Source organism: Meles meles, chromosome 2 (assembly GCF_922984935.1).
Source record: "Meles meles chromosome 2, mMelMel3.1 paternal haplotype, whole genome shotgun sequence".
NCBI classification, from domain to species: domain Eukaryota; kingdom Metazoa; phylum Chordata; class Mammalia; order Carnivora; family Mustelidae; genus Meles; species Meles meles.
The window spans coordinates 120,496,614-120,512,316 of NC_060067.1; the positions used below are offsets into that span (position 1 = coordinate 120,496,614).

General features: G+C 39.5%; 1 protein-coding gene across 1 annotated transcript in view; it reads right to left on the reverse strand.

Annotated features, from left to right (window-relative positions):
* The window catches only part of HERC5 (HECT and RLD domain containing E3 ubiquitin protein ligase 5), a 45,023-nt gene that overhangs the window by 19,040 nt on the left and 10,280 nt on the right, over nt 1-15,703 (reverse strand). Inside the window, exons 7-13 of the mRNA XM_045998051.1 lie at nt 13,753-13,898; nt 12,323-12,399; nt 11,522-11,625; nt 9,995-10,054; nt 7,588-7,681; nt 4,173-4,362; nt 2,621-2,775 (exon numbers count right to left, since the gene is read on the reverse strand). Of these exons, the coding sequence (XP_045854007.1) occupies nt 2,621-2,775; nt 4,173-4,362; nt 7,588-7,681; nt 9,995-10,054; nt 11,522-11,625; nt 12,323-12,399; nt 13,753-13,898 (826 nt within the window). The remainder of the gene's footprint in view (nt 1-2,620; nt 2,776-4,172; nt 4,363-7,587; nt 7,682-9,994; nt 10,055-11,521; nt 11,626-12,322; nt 12,400-13,752; nt 13,899-15,703) is intronic.

Sequence of the window (15,703 nt, forward strand, 5' to 3'; positions counted from 1 at the left end):
CCTCCTAAATTGGGGGGGTGTCTTCCAGCCTTCATCACCCGATGACCAGGGGTATCACATGGACACCGTACAAGAGCACTAATTATCAGTCAGTGAAGACACTGCTTTGGACCTGACTGACAGTAGGTACTTGACATAGATGGGCACAGTCCCTGCCTAAATGACTCACTCTCAAGACATCCTCTAAAAGCTCCTCCTGGCTTCTTTCACCTGGAATATTGTATTAACCCTGACCTAGACCTTAGATGATCCAAACCTCCAGCACCACCACCCAGAGCATCATGAAGCTGTTTCAACTCCATGATATGGTCCCCTGGAACCTGCTGATCTCAGCCTTGCACATCTCCAGTTGTGGAAAAAGTGGGTGTTTTATTCTTGTGGCTTCCTGTGGTTTCCCTCCTGAGGTTGGGGAGGGAGCCTGACAAATAATCTAATGTCACTGTTAACAGTCAAAGGATAAATCAGGACTTCTTGAGGATTTTTGTTACCGCTTCTGTATTTCTCAGGAGTCCTTTTTTGCAAGTGGAAAAAACTCATTAGAATATACTTTCCTGTACTTTTTGGTAAATTTCTCAATTTTTCAAAACTCAAATTATTTTTTTTATTAATCTTTCTCTTTTGTACAAAACCTTTAAAAGTAGCCAGAGATGGCCACTGATTTCGGCAGTATGGCAGAATTCTCTTTTTTTAAAGCAGTTTGGCAAATTAGGTATCTTGATTTGCTGAAAACAATCAGAAATACAGGATGAAGTATAAACAGATAGTTTTAATGCAACACCAATACTGTAAGTAGATATGAAATAACCAGGTCAAAAATGAGGTGAAAGTGGCATGTGCCTTCAGAGTATTTGCCAAACCTGGGGAACCTGAACTTCAGTTTGCAATGCTTGGGGCTTTGGGGAAAGGAGACAAAACCCAGATTCTGTTCAAATTATGGGGCCAATGATAGAAAACCATCTCATAAATCAGGCATCCAAAAGGACTAAACCATCAGAGTGAAGGTAAACTAGAAATGAACAGTTCACCACCATACCTTGACACCAACTCCAGGAAGCAAACCACAGCTAGTTAAAATGGTGCCGAGTTACAGAAAAAAAAGTCACCTACAGAATTTGCAATCACAGAAGCACTTTCCTGAAAATTCACACACCACATTCAGACCACACTTGGAGATCTGAAGAGCTTTAAGCCAAGAATTTAATTTAACGTAGTACCTAATGGACGTGGTGTCTCCAGGAAACTGGTACAAGAAAATCTTCCTGGAGAAACACAACCCTCAAAGAATTCCAGAAGATAATGTTCCAAGAAAATGTGTGTGTGTGTGTGTCTCTCTCTCTCTCTCTCACACACACACACACACACAGTTACTGAACACAAAAATGAAGACACAATGAGGAAAATTCAGCAGAAGGAAGAGGGCAAAGCTGACCTGTAATGACTTCAGATATCAGAGGTATAATGCACATGGATTTAAATAAGCAGAAGGAAAGCTTGAAAATAAAAGACTAAGATACCATAATACTGACTAACAAAAAAAATTTTCAAAGAAACGGAACTTTTGGAAGTGGAAAACATAATACTTGGAATGAAAACCCAAAGGGCAGTTTTATTAGCAGATAAAAATCACTAAAAAGAGATTTCATGGACAGAAAGATATGGCTAAAGAAGTCATTCAGAATGGGATGCACTCACACAGAGAGATGGATAAGAGACATGAAAGATAAGACTGAGAAAGTCAAGCACATAAATAACTTGAATTTCAGCAGGAAAAGAGGGAGTCGGTATTTGTGTGGATTTAAAATGCTTAACATTTTAGAACAACCTTTACCTATAAGAGTTATTTTCAAAAACTCTACAGTAAACATTCTACTTAATAGTGATATTCAAATTCTTCCTTTAAAATCACAAACAGGGGCACCTGGGTGGCTCAGTGGGTTAAAGCCTCTGCCTTCAGCTCAGGTCATGATCCCACGGTCCTGGGATCAAGCCCCCCATCGGGCTCCCTGCTCACCAGGGAGTCTGCTTCTCCGGCTGCCTCTGACCCTCCCCCTGCTTGTGCTTTCTTACATGCTCTCTCTCAAATAAATAAAATTTAAAATAAATAAATAAATAGAGGCACCTGAGTGGCTCAGTCAGTTAAGAGTCTGCCTTTGGCTCAGGTCATGATCCCAGAGGCTTGGAATCAAGCCCCACGTTCAGACTCCCTGCTCAGTGGGGAACTTGCCCTCTCCCTCTCCATCTGCCACTCCCCCTGCTCCTGCTCTCTTACTCTGTCAAATAAATAAATAAAAATTTAAAATAAATAAATAAATAAATAGAATCAAGGTAAAGAACCTACCATTACCAACCCTTATATTCAACATTATAGAGGAAGGCTTAGCCAGTGCAACATGGAAAAGGAAAGTAATAAAATGTGTATGAATTACTTCTCTTCAAACTGCACACAGGTAAGTACATACATTCTTTGATACACATGACTGAACTACAGAAAACAAAAATTTAAAAATAGCGATATAAACATGTTTCCTGAGTTTGCTTAATATTTGGGCCCGTTGAAACCGAGGGACCTTTTTTACTGCAAAATAAAAATCGTATCTCTAAGTGTCTGAAAGACCCTTACCCTATGCAGCTTTTTCAGTATTTCTAGGAGAGCCTTAACATGGTAGTTGTTCTCCGAGCTTTCAGTCCAGTAGTGCAACTGAGCAGTGACGGCTCTTTTAAACATCTGGACTAGCCTGACGAATGCAGGTTCCTGCAGGGACGCCCAGTACTCCTCTGAGGAATACAAATGTAAACAATTGTTGGCATGTCATTTCTCTTGGCTTTTTAAAGGTAAACAGAGTGAACACTGTCATATCTATCAGTTACAAAAACATATTTGTGACAAAGTTTTTAGTTAACTACAAAGGCAATCAAGAAAGTTCATGAATTTAATGTCCTTGAGAAAAGTCCCTTGATATAACAAACACACGAACCTGATCTAATTAATTTGTGGGAAAAAAACCTGACAAGTCACTTTTTTTTTTTTTCCCAGATAAAATAGCATGCTGTTTTAAAAACCAGATTTAAGAATTAATAGAAATTGCACAACTTTCTTTTTCTCACTCTTAAAACACTTCTCAGGGTGCCTGACTGACTCAGTCAGTAGCGCATGGGACTCTTAATCTCAGGGTTGTGAGTTCAAGCCCCACATTCGGTGTGGAGCCTAATTTCAAGAAAACACCTCCAGGGTGTCTGGCTCGCTCGACAGAGCACGTGACTCTTAATCTCAGGGTCATGAGTTCAAGCCCCCATGCTGGTCCTAGAGCTTACTAAAAAGAAAGCACACACACATGCACCTCTCGGCATTGTGAAAAACCAAAAAAATGCTTTACACTAGTTTTTCATCACGCACTTACCTAGATTTAACAAAAAAACACAAGAAAGAATGGACTTCCTTGGGCTGAATATGCTGTTTGTCAAAATAAAAACCTCATTAAAATCTAACGAAACCCCTAGACCTAACTTCCAATGCACTTGAAATACAGAGAAGGTTGGAAATAATCAGACAAATTTACATGTAAGTCATTCTACAGGACAACTGACCTAGACTCTTAAAAAAAAAAAAAAGGCTGTAAAATACTTTTATGACAAGTACAGAAATTTGAGTATGGCCTAGATATTACGGAATTATGACTAATTTTATTAGGTGTGATAGTGACTGGTTTAACACAGGCTCTTAAGAGATGCATGCTGAAATATTATGGGTGAAATGTCACGATGTGTCCAACTTACTTTCAAGTATTTCAGCAAACATAAAATGTAAGCTGCTCATAAAGAACGAAGCACACATGGCAAGAGGTTAACTGTCGTTGACTCTGAGGTAGAGGATATATGGATATTCATGTACTATTCCTCCAACTTCTATGGAATTTTTCATAATGAAAAGTTAGGGACAAAGGACTTCATGACCAAACCACACATATTCCATTACAAGAACTCTAAAAAGGTGGCAAAACAACCTATTTTGGATGACTACAATAATTACTACAGCATCTTTACAATATGCTAAGAATATGAACTAAAAAACAGGAACATAGTTAACAATTATCTAAGTTTTACTATAACTTTACCAGGTGTGCATTTCCACTGAGAGGATGGTTAAAGTATTTTATGTAAATCATCAGTCTTACCCAGAACCCGTAAAGACTGATCACCCATGGCACAAATAGCCTCTGCAAACGGAACCACCAGGCTCTCCCAGTTGTTATAATCATGCATCATGGGACACTCAGGGAGAAGGAAGAAAATCTCTAAAGCTTCTTGGTGTGGAGAATGAAAAGGAAGATTTTTAAGCAGATTATCCCTGAGACATGTGGTTATCTGTGGTCAAAAAGATCAGAGAAAAGACACTCAAAACACAGCAAGAACTAGACGTGATTTGTAATAAAATAAAATCTAGAACCTGGAGTTTCATTCCACCAAGGAACTGGAATAATCATTCAGTCCTAAAACCCATGTATACATCCAATCTCACATAGCTTCCCAACTACTCGAGGTATAGATACGTGACAAACGTTATCCCATTTAATTACTGAGAAGCATGAAGGAGGAGGAGAAGAAATCATCTTAAAGTTATACTGGATGAACAAGGAAATCAGAATAGGCAGCCCTCCCAATAATAAATACTACATTCTACCCCCTTATTCCACTATCCTACCTCATTATCTTTAAGGGAAAAGAATGCATAAGAACCCCCAAAAGCAACATGAAATTAATAACCCCACACGAACAAAAAGCAATAATCCCAGCAACAAAAATAGCATGGTTCCCTCACAGGAACCACCTGCCTCATCACCAACTCTCCACTACAAACTCAATCTTTTAGTCCTTCCAATCTCCATTTACCATTTCCCCAAGACAGAACACAAGCATTCCGAGAAAAATTCAAATGCAATTCTGAATGTTTATGTTACATGTGCCCAGATAAAAGAAATAATGTTTCAAAATCCACTGAGAAGCTTTACGTATTTATGGAGTACTCATTTGTCAAGTATTATGTTAAGTGTTTTACATATGTTAATCAGGTTATAGTTCTTTGAGAACATAGATGGTATTTTAACCCCATTTTATAGACAGGAACTCTGTATCTGCTCAAGGTCACAGAGCTAAGAGGGAATCTCTTCTGGATCTTTCTGACACTAAAGCCTAATCTCTTAATCATTAAATTATGGTATAAGCTAAATGATGTCTCCAAATGGACAAATTCTTGTAATTATCTATTTCTTTATCAAAACACTACGGCAGGCTCTACTACATGGTTCAGTCTTTGGAGTGAACATATCTGATTACTCTAACACCTCCCGGTAACACACACCCCTCCTACCTCCGTGCTCATCAGCTGCCACATCACCCAACCTCCCAACCTTCCCCTTAGACCTGCAGAACTACTGTGATCCTCTCACTTCAGCCATCTTGTTCCACACACTTGTGCCTCAGTGTACCTTCCTGACTGCCAGGAATGCCCCTCCTGAGGCAGGCACATGGTAAACTCGTACTTCCTCTGGGGACCTTGATTTGATTGCTCTAAGTAGAGATGACCATTCATTGCCCTAGTGATGACCGAATTCATCCAGAAATATTAATTATACACTAACTAGATTCTAAGTGTGGCATCAGGGAAAACAGCAGAGCGTTAAACACACTCAGTATTCCCACTAATACCTGCGTGTTTGTATTTGTCCCTAACTAAGCGTTTTAAAGACTGGGAGCATGTCTCTCATTTTCACCAGGAGTCCGCACCACAGTGCCCCCTACACAGAGCAAGCATCCAAGTGTCTACTGAATGAAGGAATGAACTGCAAAAGTCTGTGAATCTGTGTCACAGAAATCTCAAAATAGAAAGAAACATTACAGGTTTTCTTAGCCAACTATCTGGTCTAAATAACGGGAAGACTGCTCTATGATTATGTTGACTGCATATCATACAATATTGTTCTGGCACAACCAAGGTACAATTAGCTTTAGTGAGGAACTGGCCCAAATTCTTCCCTCCCCAGATGCAGAAGTGTTATCTTCCTACTAAATGCTGCAGAGTTCTGACAAAGGTACGCAATTAGGGATCCATTTTACCTTAACCCCTAACAGGGCCATGGTCCTGCCAAGGTTAACAGAATTAAACTTTCATCTTCCCTCAAGAGAAAGGAGTGTGTGTAAAGAGACCCTGAAGCTCGGATAGAGAATGCTGGTTTTAGAGGATAGAGCAGAACAGGTGAGGCAAGAAAGGAAGGAGGGAGAGATGACAGGAAGACTGAGAGATAATGAGAGATACAGAAACAGAGGCCAAGAGCAAATGAGGAGGAGAGGGAGGAGAAAGGAATGGAAAGAGGGGAAATGGGGGATAGGGAGGAAGAAAGAAAGGGAGGAGAGAGGTGAGGAGAGGAAAAGAAAGCACAGTGGAATGGAGGGGAAGGAAGCAGAGAGGAGGAGCAAAGAAAAGGGAGGGGGGAAGGGAGGGGAGAAGAGACAGAAGAGGGGCCCAGGGAGAGAGAAAAGAACCAGAGTGACACCAGGAAAGAAACAGATTGAGAGAACATAGAAAGTACTACCCCTAGATCAACCAATATTAAGAGAACAGAGAAATAAATAGAGACTACATCAAGAAAGGCTAAATTAAATCTCACAAAACAAACTGGGGGTTGCTGCGGGGAGGTGGGATTGGGGAGGGGGAGCGGGCTATGGACATTGGGGAGGGGAAGCGAACCATAAGAGACTATGGACTCTGAAAAACAACCTGAGGGTTTTGAAGGGTCAGGGGTGGGAGGTTGGGGCAACCTGAGGGTTTTGAAGGGTCAGGGGTGGGAGGTTGGGGGAACAGGTGGTGGGTAATGGAGAGGGCACGTTTTGCATGGAGCACTGGGTGTTGTGCAAAAAGAATGAATACTGTTACGCTGAAAAAATAAATAAAATGAGAAAAAAAAAAAAAAAAAGAAAGGCTAAATTAATGAAGGAAACCTGTTTGGAGCATTTGGCAAAGTGGGAAACCTAAGGACAATAATAACAGTACTGAAACAAAGAACAACAATCCCCCAAAGAACATTCTAGAACCTACAGAAAGGAAGTGCAATTGAACAAAACACAGAGAAAAAGAATCCAGATAGTTCCGGGTAAGGGGATATCATAACAAAAAGTGTTCTCATGTCTATACCTATGTTTAAAATAATTATATATAACTCGTCTTTGTGTTCTAGTATACCAACTTCAACAAATACTTCAATCATCTTCCTTATATAGCCTGAGTTGACAAAATTCCCTCCAGAGAGTGTGTGCATCTACGTACAGATTGTGTGTGTGTGTGTATGCTGTCTGTGGGTACAGATGAACCACTGAGACTACTTGTCATCCATGGGATTACCAGAGCAACCAATTTGCCCCAAAGGGACCAACTCCTGAATGCTGTCTGACTTTCACCAGATCTGGATATGCTACAGGGTCTGAGACTCTCCTGAAATAAAGTATTTCTTCTCAAATATTGAATTGTCAAAAAAAAAAAAAAAAAGATGTTTTAATGTATTTTCTTTTTCTAAATAAGAATCTAAAGAATACCACCGTGTTAGCAATCCAGTCCTTCTGGGTTAACTCTTTAAAGGCACTTCTTGCTTTATTTAAGTCCAAATGAATAAGCATCGTTTCTGCAGATTTTCTAAAGAAGGAAGATAAAATTTAAAAGTACATGGATAGTAAATGGAATAGGACACTTCAAAATTATAGATTTCATCAGACTATCCAGATGAAGCATTTCTTCTAAATCTTATTTCATTTTAACAAAATTACTTTTTCCCTCAACTTTACAATAAAGAAAATAAAATAATTAGGCTAAACAAATTCAATTGAGAATGTCACCAACCATTTATGATTATTTCTAAAAGATTTAAAAAAATAAAGCCCACATTAACAACATACATACTATCCAAGTTTAATTCTGATAATATCTTGTCTTAAATATTTATTTATTTATTTTAAAGATTTTTATTTATTTGACAGACAGAGATCACAAGTAGGCAGAAAGGGAGGCAGAGACAGAGGGGGAAGCAGGCTCCCTGCTGAGCAGAGAGCCCGATAAGGGGCTCTAACCCAGGACCCTGAGATCATGGCAGAAGGCAGAGGCTTAACCCACTGAGTCACCAAATTAAATATTTATCTTTTTTAAAAAGCCACACTATACACACAAAAAAATAGAGGTTTCTCCCCCCATTTCTGAAAAAAAATGACCATGTCTCCCACTTACCTGAACTGAAAGTCAAGATCAAAAAAAGGGGCCTCAGGGACGCCTGGGTGGCATAGACGGCTAAGCACCTGACTCGGTTTCGTCTCAGGTCATACATGATTGAGCCCCACCTTGGGCTCCACACTCAGCATGGAGCTGCGTAAGATTCTCTCTCTGGCTCCCTTGCCCCCCAACTAGTACTCACTCTCTCTCTCTCTCCCCCTCTCAAATAAATAAATAAATACACCTTTTTAAAAAGATGAGGGGGGGTTCAGAAGCAGTAAATTCTTAGTGTTGCAACAGAAAATTATTAATGAGGGACGCCTGGGTGGCCCAGTTGGTTAAGCATCTGCCTTTGGCTCAGGTCATGATCCTAGGATTGGGCACGGGGCTCCCTGCATAGCAGGGAGCCTGCTTCTCCCTCTCCCACTGCTCATGCCTTCTCTCTCAAATAAATAAATAAAATCTTTAAAAAAAAAACTTAACTTGTGAATTACATTTATTCTTTATATGTTTATGTTCAATGTCTTAGAAATAGACACATTCTTTATAAAATGATACAAATATTTCGTGTCTCAAAATAGAAAATATTCTTAAGATAAACGTCATATAAATATTTAGGAAAAGAGGTGCTAAGTCGTTCTTTCATTTAAAAATTCAAAGAAATCTTAACACCTTCTAATGGGAAATAGTTAAATTAATGGTTAAACAAATAAAGAAATAAAGGTATGTCCTTCCCATGGAATACCATGCAGCCATTCCAATGACATCAAAGAAAACTACTGAATAATATGAACTGAATAAAATAAAAAAATGGACAAATACATTAAGTATAAAGTAATATATAAAAGAACATAATCACATTTTTAGTAAAAAAATAAGTTTGCACACAAAAAAAGATATATGCACAAAAGCTAGTCCTCTTAAGTAGTGGATTACAGGTATTTTCATTTTTTTCGGTCACAGGTCTTTATTTTTTACATTTTCTACAGTGTGCATGTATTTGCTTTCATTAAAAACAGTTAGGCATCCAACTCTTGATTTCTGCTCAGGTCATGATTTCAGGGTTGTGAGATCAAGCCCCATGTCGCGCTCCATGGTCAGTGGGGAGCCTGCTTGAGATTCTCCTTCCCTCTCCCTTTTGCTTCCTCCTCCACTACCCCCCCACACACTGTGTGTATGCTGTCTCTCTCTCATAAATAGAAATAAAATTTTTTTTAGAATCTTTAAAGAGATAAACACAGAGTGAATTATTTTAACCTCATGCCATTTTATAATCTTTCATTTTTTTATTGAAAGACAACTGACATCACATTATATTAGTTTCAGGTGTATACAACATAATGAATTGATATATGTATATATTGCAAAATAATTACCACTTAAGTCTAGTTAACATCCATCATCACATATAGTTACAATTTTTTCCCTTTTTTGATTTGAGAGGGGGAGAGAGAGGGAGAGGAAGAGCACAAGAGCATGGGGACAGAGAAGCAGATTCCCCACTAAGCAGAGGGCCTGATGAGGGGCTTGATCCCAGGACCCCAAGATCATGACCTGAGCCAAAAGCAGATTCTTAAACAACTGAGCCACCCAGATGTCCCCCAACTTTTTTTTAATAATGAGTATGTTCAAGATCTACTATCTTAGCAACTTTCAAATATACAGTCCATTATTCACTAAGTCACCATGCTGTACGCAGTATTTTTAACATGATCTTAAACTTTATAAATATATTAAATATGTTACCTTTCCCTTAAAAAACTTCCAGTCAGACAAGCAGGAGATGAAAATATTTCTCTGATTTCCCTATATGAGGAATAAGATGGTGGTTAAAACACATCATACTGTATGTCTCCTTATAGCGGAAGACATGATAAAGAACACATCTCCTAACCATCCTTCAGACTTCTCCGTCTCTGATTTGTTTGCATTTTGCCTTGGGCATCTGAAAGTCTATTCATTTTCCCAATCTCAAAACTTTGTGACAAATGTGAGTAATAAAAAGGTATGTAGTCAGAGAAGCCACAGGGAAAGAGGAAAAGGACTGACCTAGGGTTAATTCGTTGAATAAGTAAGACATCCCCATCCCACCTAGCTCTCTAAACCCTATTTATTTCTGCTGCACTTAAGTGGAACAGAAAAAAATTACCAGAAATTAAATGGGAGGGTGGGGGTGAGGAGGGTAGGCGCTCAGTTCCATCTTGGAAGTAACAGCACAAGTAGGTTTTTTTTTTTAACCATTGAAGTAGAGCTGACATAGAATGTCACCTCAGTTTCAGGAGTACAACAGTGTTTCAACAATTCCACACATCATTCAGCGCTCAGCAAGGTGAGCGCAGTCACCAGCACAGTTCTTGATCATCTATGCAGACTACAGTGCGGCTATTTCATACAACTACTTTACAAAATTAGGAAACCATACCTAAAAATATCTCTAAAAGGAAACGCTTGTAGAAGTAAATATAATCTTGAGACATGGTAGGAGTTGTATGGCTTTGAACAAGACTGCCCACACTGTCCAGCTGTGAAGAGGTCCACAGACAAGCGGTTCTAAGGTCAAAGAGGGCTGGGAAATGGCTTAGGGGTATCTCCTACTAAGAACAGTCACAATATAGGCAAACATACCAGAGACCCAGAGAGTCCTCCAGTCAAAAAAGCTGCCCTCACAGAGCTTACACATTAGCTGTGGTTTTTAATCTTAATGTGTCAACTTGGTTAGGCTATAGTACCCAAATATCTGGCTAAACACCAATCCAGAGGTTGCCGTGAAGATACTTTTTAGAGGAGATTCACATTCAAAGCAACAGACTCTGAGTAAAGCAGATAACCCTCCATAATGTGGGTGTGCCTCATCCTACATCGAAGGCCTGAAGAGAAAAAGGTTCCCAGGCATGGAGAATTCTGCCTCCAGACCCAAGCTGCGGTACTAACTCCTCCCTGGGTCTCCAGCTGGCTGGCCTGCGCTGCCTATTTTGCACTTGTCAGTTCCAACAACTGCGTATAAGCCAACTCCTTAAAAATAAATCCCTGTCTCTACACACACACACACACACACACACACAGTTCCAACAACTGCATGTAAGCCAACTCCTTGAAAAGAAATCCCTGTCTCTACACACCACACTCACACGTGCACAAAATCTATTCGTTCTTCCTCTGGCTGATGGACATCGTGGACCACAAAACCTCGTATCTCTGAACTGTCCAGAACCAGTCAAGGGAGGAAAGGCTACTTTACAGAACTCTATGAGCAGAGAAACACAGGGGCAGTACCTTTTTGTATTTTGCCACTGTTTAGTCCCCACATCAGCAATCCACCTCTTTATGGTCCCTTCGTTCAACGTAGGAATTTTCCTCCTCAGATTAACATAGGGATTCTGTAAACAAACAAGTAAAACACAGCAATTTAGACACCTCAAAAATAGGTATCCAACTTTTAGGCACATTCCAAGGATACAGGGTAATACTGATTTTTAAATACAGAGGATACAGCTGTGAGAAATCCTTAAGTAAGATTTTACCAAGAAGTGATTGATCATTTGTTTGCCTGGTTGTCAACTTCTTGCCTAAGGGGCTTAAATCCCAGGTAAATTTCTCTGAGTGCTCCAACACTCAGCACTTCCAACAGGTATAATCAGATTAAAATGAGCACCACACAGCCTCGAGGGGAAGATCCTTTGTGTAGGAGTGGGAGGAACTTGGTTGGCCTCAGCAAAGCAGTGTGAGGGGGTTATCAACTCAGAATTCACAGGCTATGAACCTCAGGTCTTTTTTACTCAAGGCCAGCAAAATGTTAGAACCAATGTGATGGCTTGCTAGGATACTAACCAAGCAGCTGGCAGGGCCAAGGAAAGATCTAAGGAAATCTGATTTGACATTTACCAGAGACAAATCTCCTGATTCCTGTTGAGTCAATACTTACATAGTTTTGACAATAAAGGATCCATAATGTTTAGCTATTCCCTAAAGGTCAGCTTAGAAACTAGATGATTTTGGAATTCACCATACCTGGATACTGAAACCCTTCAGTTCGCTTAATATACCAAGTTATATAAAACATCTAGAGATTTTTACCTTTTTTCCCATCCAGAGCAAAATGCTTTGATTCCCTCCAGCAATCATTATTAACTCCTTTTCTGAAGTTCGGCTTTCTGAAAGGGAGACACAGAAAGTAAGAGTGCAGAAAGTGACTGGCACGAACATGCACACTCAATTTAAATCATTTCAGATTCCTCTTAAACTTGGTCCTTTTCTCTTTGTGACACAAGGCCTCAGCACATTTCCCACTCATGAAGCAGAAATACACATTTCCTTCAGAGTAAGGCTAGTTGGCAAAAACAGATGATCTGCAAGGCTGACAGATGACATCAGTTTGACATATATAATTAATGTAAATGCTTATATATAAAGTAGTCGAAGCAGTATTTGATTAGTTAGCTGATCCCTGGTTAAATTCAGCCCTCATTACCAAAAGCCATATTCTACAAATCAAGACTTAACCAGTAACTACTAGCTGTAAAGAATATAAATTAAGCACTTCAAAAGTCTAGGTGGTTATAAGAAATCAAATATATAAGGGGCGATGGCTCAGTGGGTTAAAGCCTTTGCCTTCAGCTCAGGTCATGATCCCAGGGTCCTAGAATCCAGCCCTGCATCAGGCTCTCTGCTCAGCAGGGAGCCTGCTTTCCCCTTCCTCTCTGCCTGCCTCTCTGCCTATTTGTGATCTCTGTCTGTCAAATAAATAAATAAAATCTAAAAAAAAAAAAAAAAAAGAAGAAGAAGAAGAAGAAATCAAGTATATGAACTGCTCAAAGAAAACATCCTACTGTTTATTTTCCCAAAAGAATTTAAGATAATTCTGGTACCTTGGATCACCACTAAGGTTTCAGAATTAAGAAACCAAAGTACTCTGATGCAGTTTCTATAGCAGAGTGTTTCAAGCTCTGTGTGGCTCAGGCCATGGTTCAAATCCAGTCAGAGCACTGACTGGCTGTAAGAACTGGCTAACCCTTTAACCTCCAAGGCTCTGTATCCTCCAGTAAGAGGAGGCTGAGAGCACACATCTCCCAGAACTGTTAAAAGACAGGTGAGATAACACACATAAGGGGTAAGCACAGTTACAGTGCCTGGCATATGACAGCTGCTCATCCATGATTCTTGGGGCTTTACGTGATTGAGTTAGTTACCAGGTAAGAAAACCAATCACCACGGAATTAATAGGTCTCCTACAACATATGCCTCTGAATCCATATAATTTTATGTTCTATCAATTTAGGTTCACATTAATCTTATTAATTTGAAGGAATAAGAGAAAACCAATGGTTATTTTTACTTCATTAATTATACTGAATATTTTAAGCTCTTTACAAGTAAAAAAATGAAACCAATGTTTACAGAAACTTCCTTCATAGTCATACATTTTTTTCCTTATCACATTACACACAGAAAAGTCAATTTCTTGAGAGCGGTATTTAAGCCAAATCCTGTGTTCCTACAAAATTTACCAAATTTGAGTTCTTCATTTGATGGCAATTTCATGGGAAGTGGTATCAGCTGATTATGTGTTCCACCGTTTCCCAGTTGTCCTTCTTTTCCAGAACCAAAAGAAAAGACTTTCCCCAAATCAGAAACATAGGCAAGTGTGTGCCGCCTATTAAATAAAAGTACAGATGGTCAATTCTCAATTATCTACAATGAAGAGAGTACACAACATGTAAACTGCTGAAATTAGGTCACCCAGTGAGTGAAACTAGTTAACCAACTTCCAGTGGATGAAATTAGCAATATGGAAACTAAAATAGCATTAATGTGTGGCTCAGATGATTTTGGAATCCCTATGTCCACTCAAGGCCACAATGCTGGACCTTGGGAAAAGACATTCCCTGGACAGGAACAAGCAGCTGCCCTTGCTTGCTACTCCTTTTTCAAACCTTGACTTGAGAGTCACCATCTCTTGGAAGCCATCTTTGAGTGTCCCCTCTCCCCATCCTAGAAGATAGAATTAGGTGAACCTTTCTGAGCTCCATCTCCCAAAGACCTTTACCATAATGACTCCCTTACTGATAGGCTCCTAGGCCTCTCCCACTCTAGAATGTGTTAAGCAAAGAATTTGGCCTTTGTCCTCAGTTCCTGGGAGGTAACCTCTAAACCCTTAGAATTTCCCAAGTGATAGGAGCCTCTTTGTTATTCATGGGAAGATCCTGAGATCACACCTAACAGCCTACCCAGGTGGCTCGGAACGGCCCATCTGGCTTCACTCAAGCCCAACCTACACGGAGGGAGAAGCCGGAATTTGAGCGGAATTTGAGCTCACTGCTGCGGGCAATGATCAATCAACGATGACTAAGCAATGAAGCCACAGTAACAACTTTGGACTTGGGTTGAGCTTCCCTGGATGACATACTATACACATCATCATGTATTGGGCTGGGAGAAGGTAATATCATTCTGTCCATGATTCTGTGGGGACTGGAGAGTAGAAGACTCCTCCTGGACTCTGTTCTAGACACCCCTTCCTTTGACTGGTTCTAATTTGTATCCATTTCTTATAATAAACATCAATATGGTTTTAATAACTTTCAGTAAGTTCTGAGCATCTTTCCAGTGAATTCTCTTGTGTTAGTAGGGGAACTGCACCCCTGGTGTGTATTAAGATATCTCTAACATGAGGCTCCTCTTCTATCACACGCTACTTAAAGAAATGAGTGTTTTGAAAAATCCAAAGTGGTGAAAATGTCCCCTTGAATGCACAGAATCATACCATCACAATAACTGGTCTACTTTAATAATATCCATTTATGTAATTTTACTCCAGGATCATAAAAGAATAGGTCTATGGACTGAAAGGTACATACACAAGTTTTTTTACACAAAGGATTTTGGTAAACAAACACATGAACCCAATATTCAGATACAGCCTGAATTTGCTTGTGTTTAATAAGGAAAGACTTGCCCAAAAGAAGAGTATCTGACTGAAAAGACTTCTTAACCTTACCACAAACCCAAAATCCCACTGGTTAGAAGTGAATGGTGTTCAAGGAATAACTAAATAAGCCAAGGAGTTTGAGCAAATTTTTCTACTTTTATTAACAACAACAACAAAAAAAGCTGGAAAAATCAAACTTATCAGAATATTCTACTCAAACTACCACTGACTTTGTCTTCTCCTCTACTGTGATCATTCTGAAAGAATTACAGTAACTTAGCAGGCTGGCCTCTAAGGGGTTGTGAGAAAGACATCAATGAATAATCCTTTGTGATTCATGTTTATTTTTTCCCAAGTAAATGACGTATTTTTCTTAAAGGTGAAAGTCTGTCTGAGCAGTTACAAAGATATTTCACTAAAGGGGCAACAGAAAGTGAATAATTTTCTCATTAATAAAAATTAATGCAGGGCATGCCTGGCTGGCTCAGTCTGAGAAGTATGCAACTCTTGATCTCAGAGTCGGGAGTTCT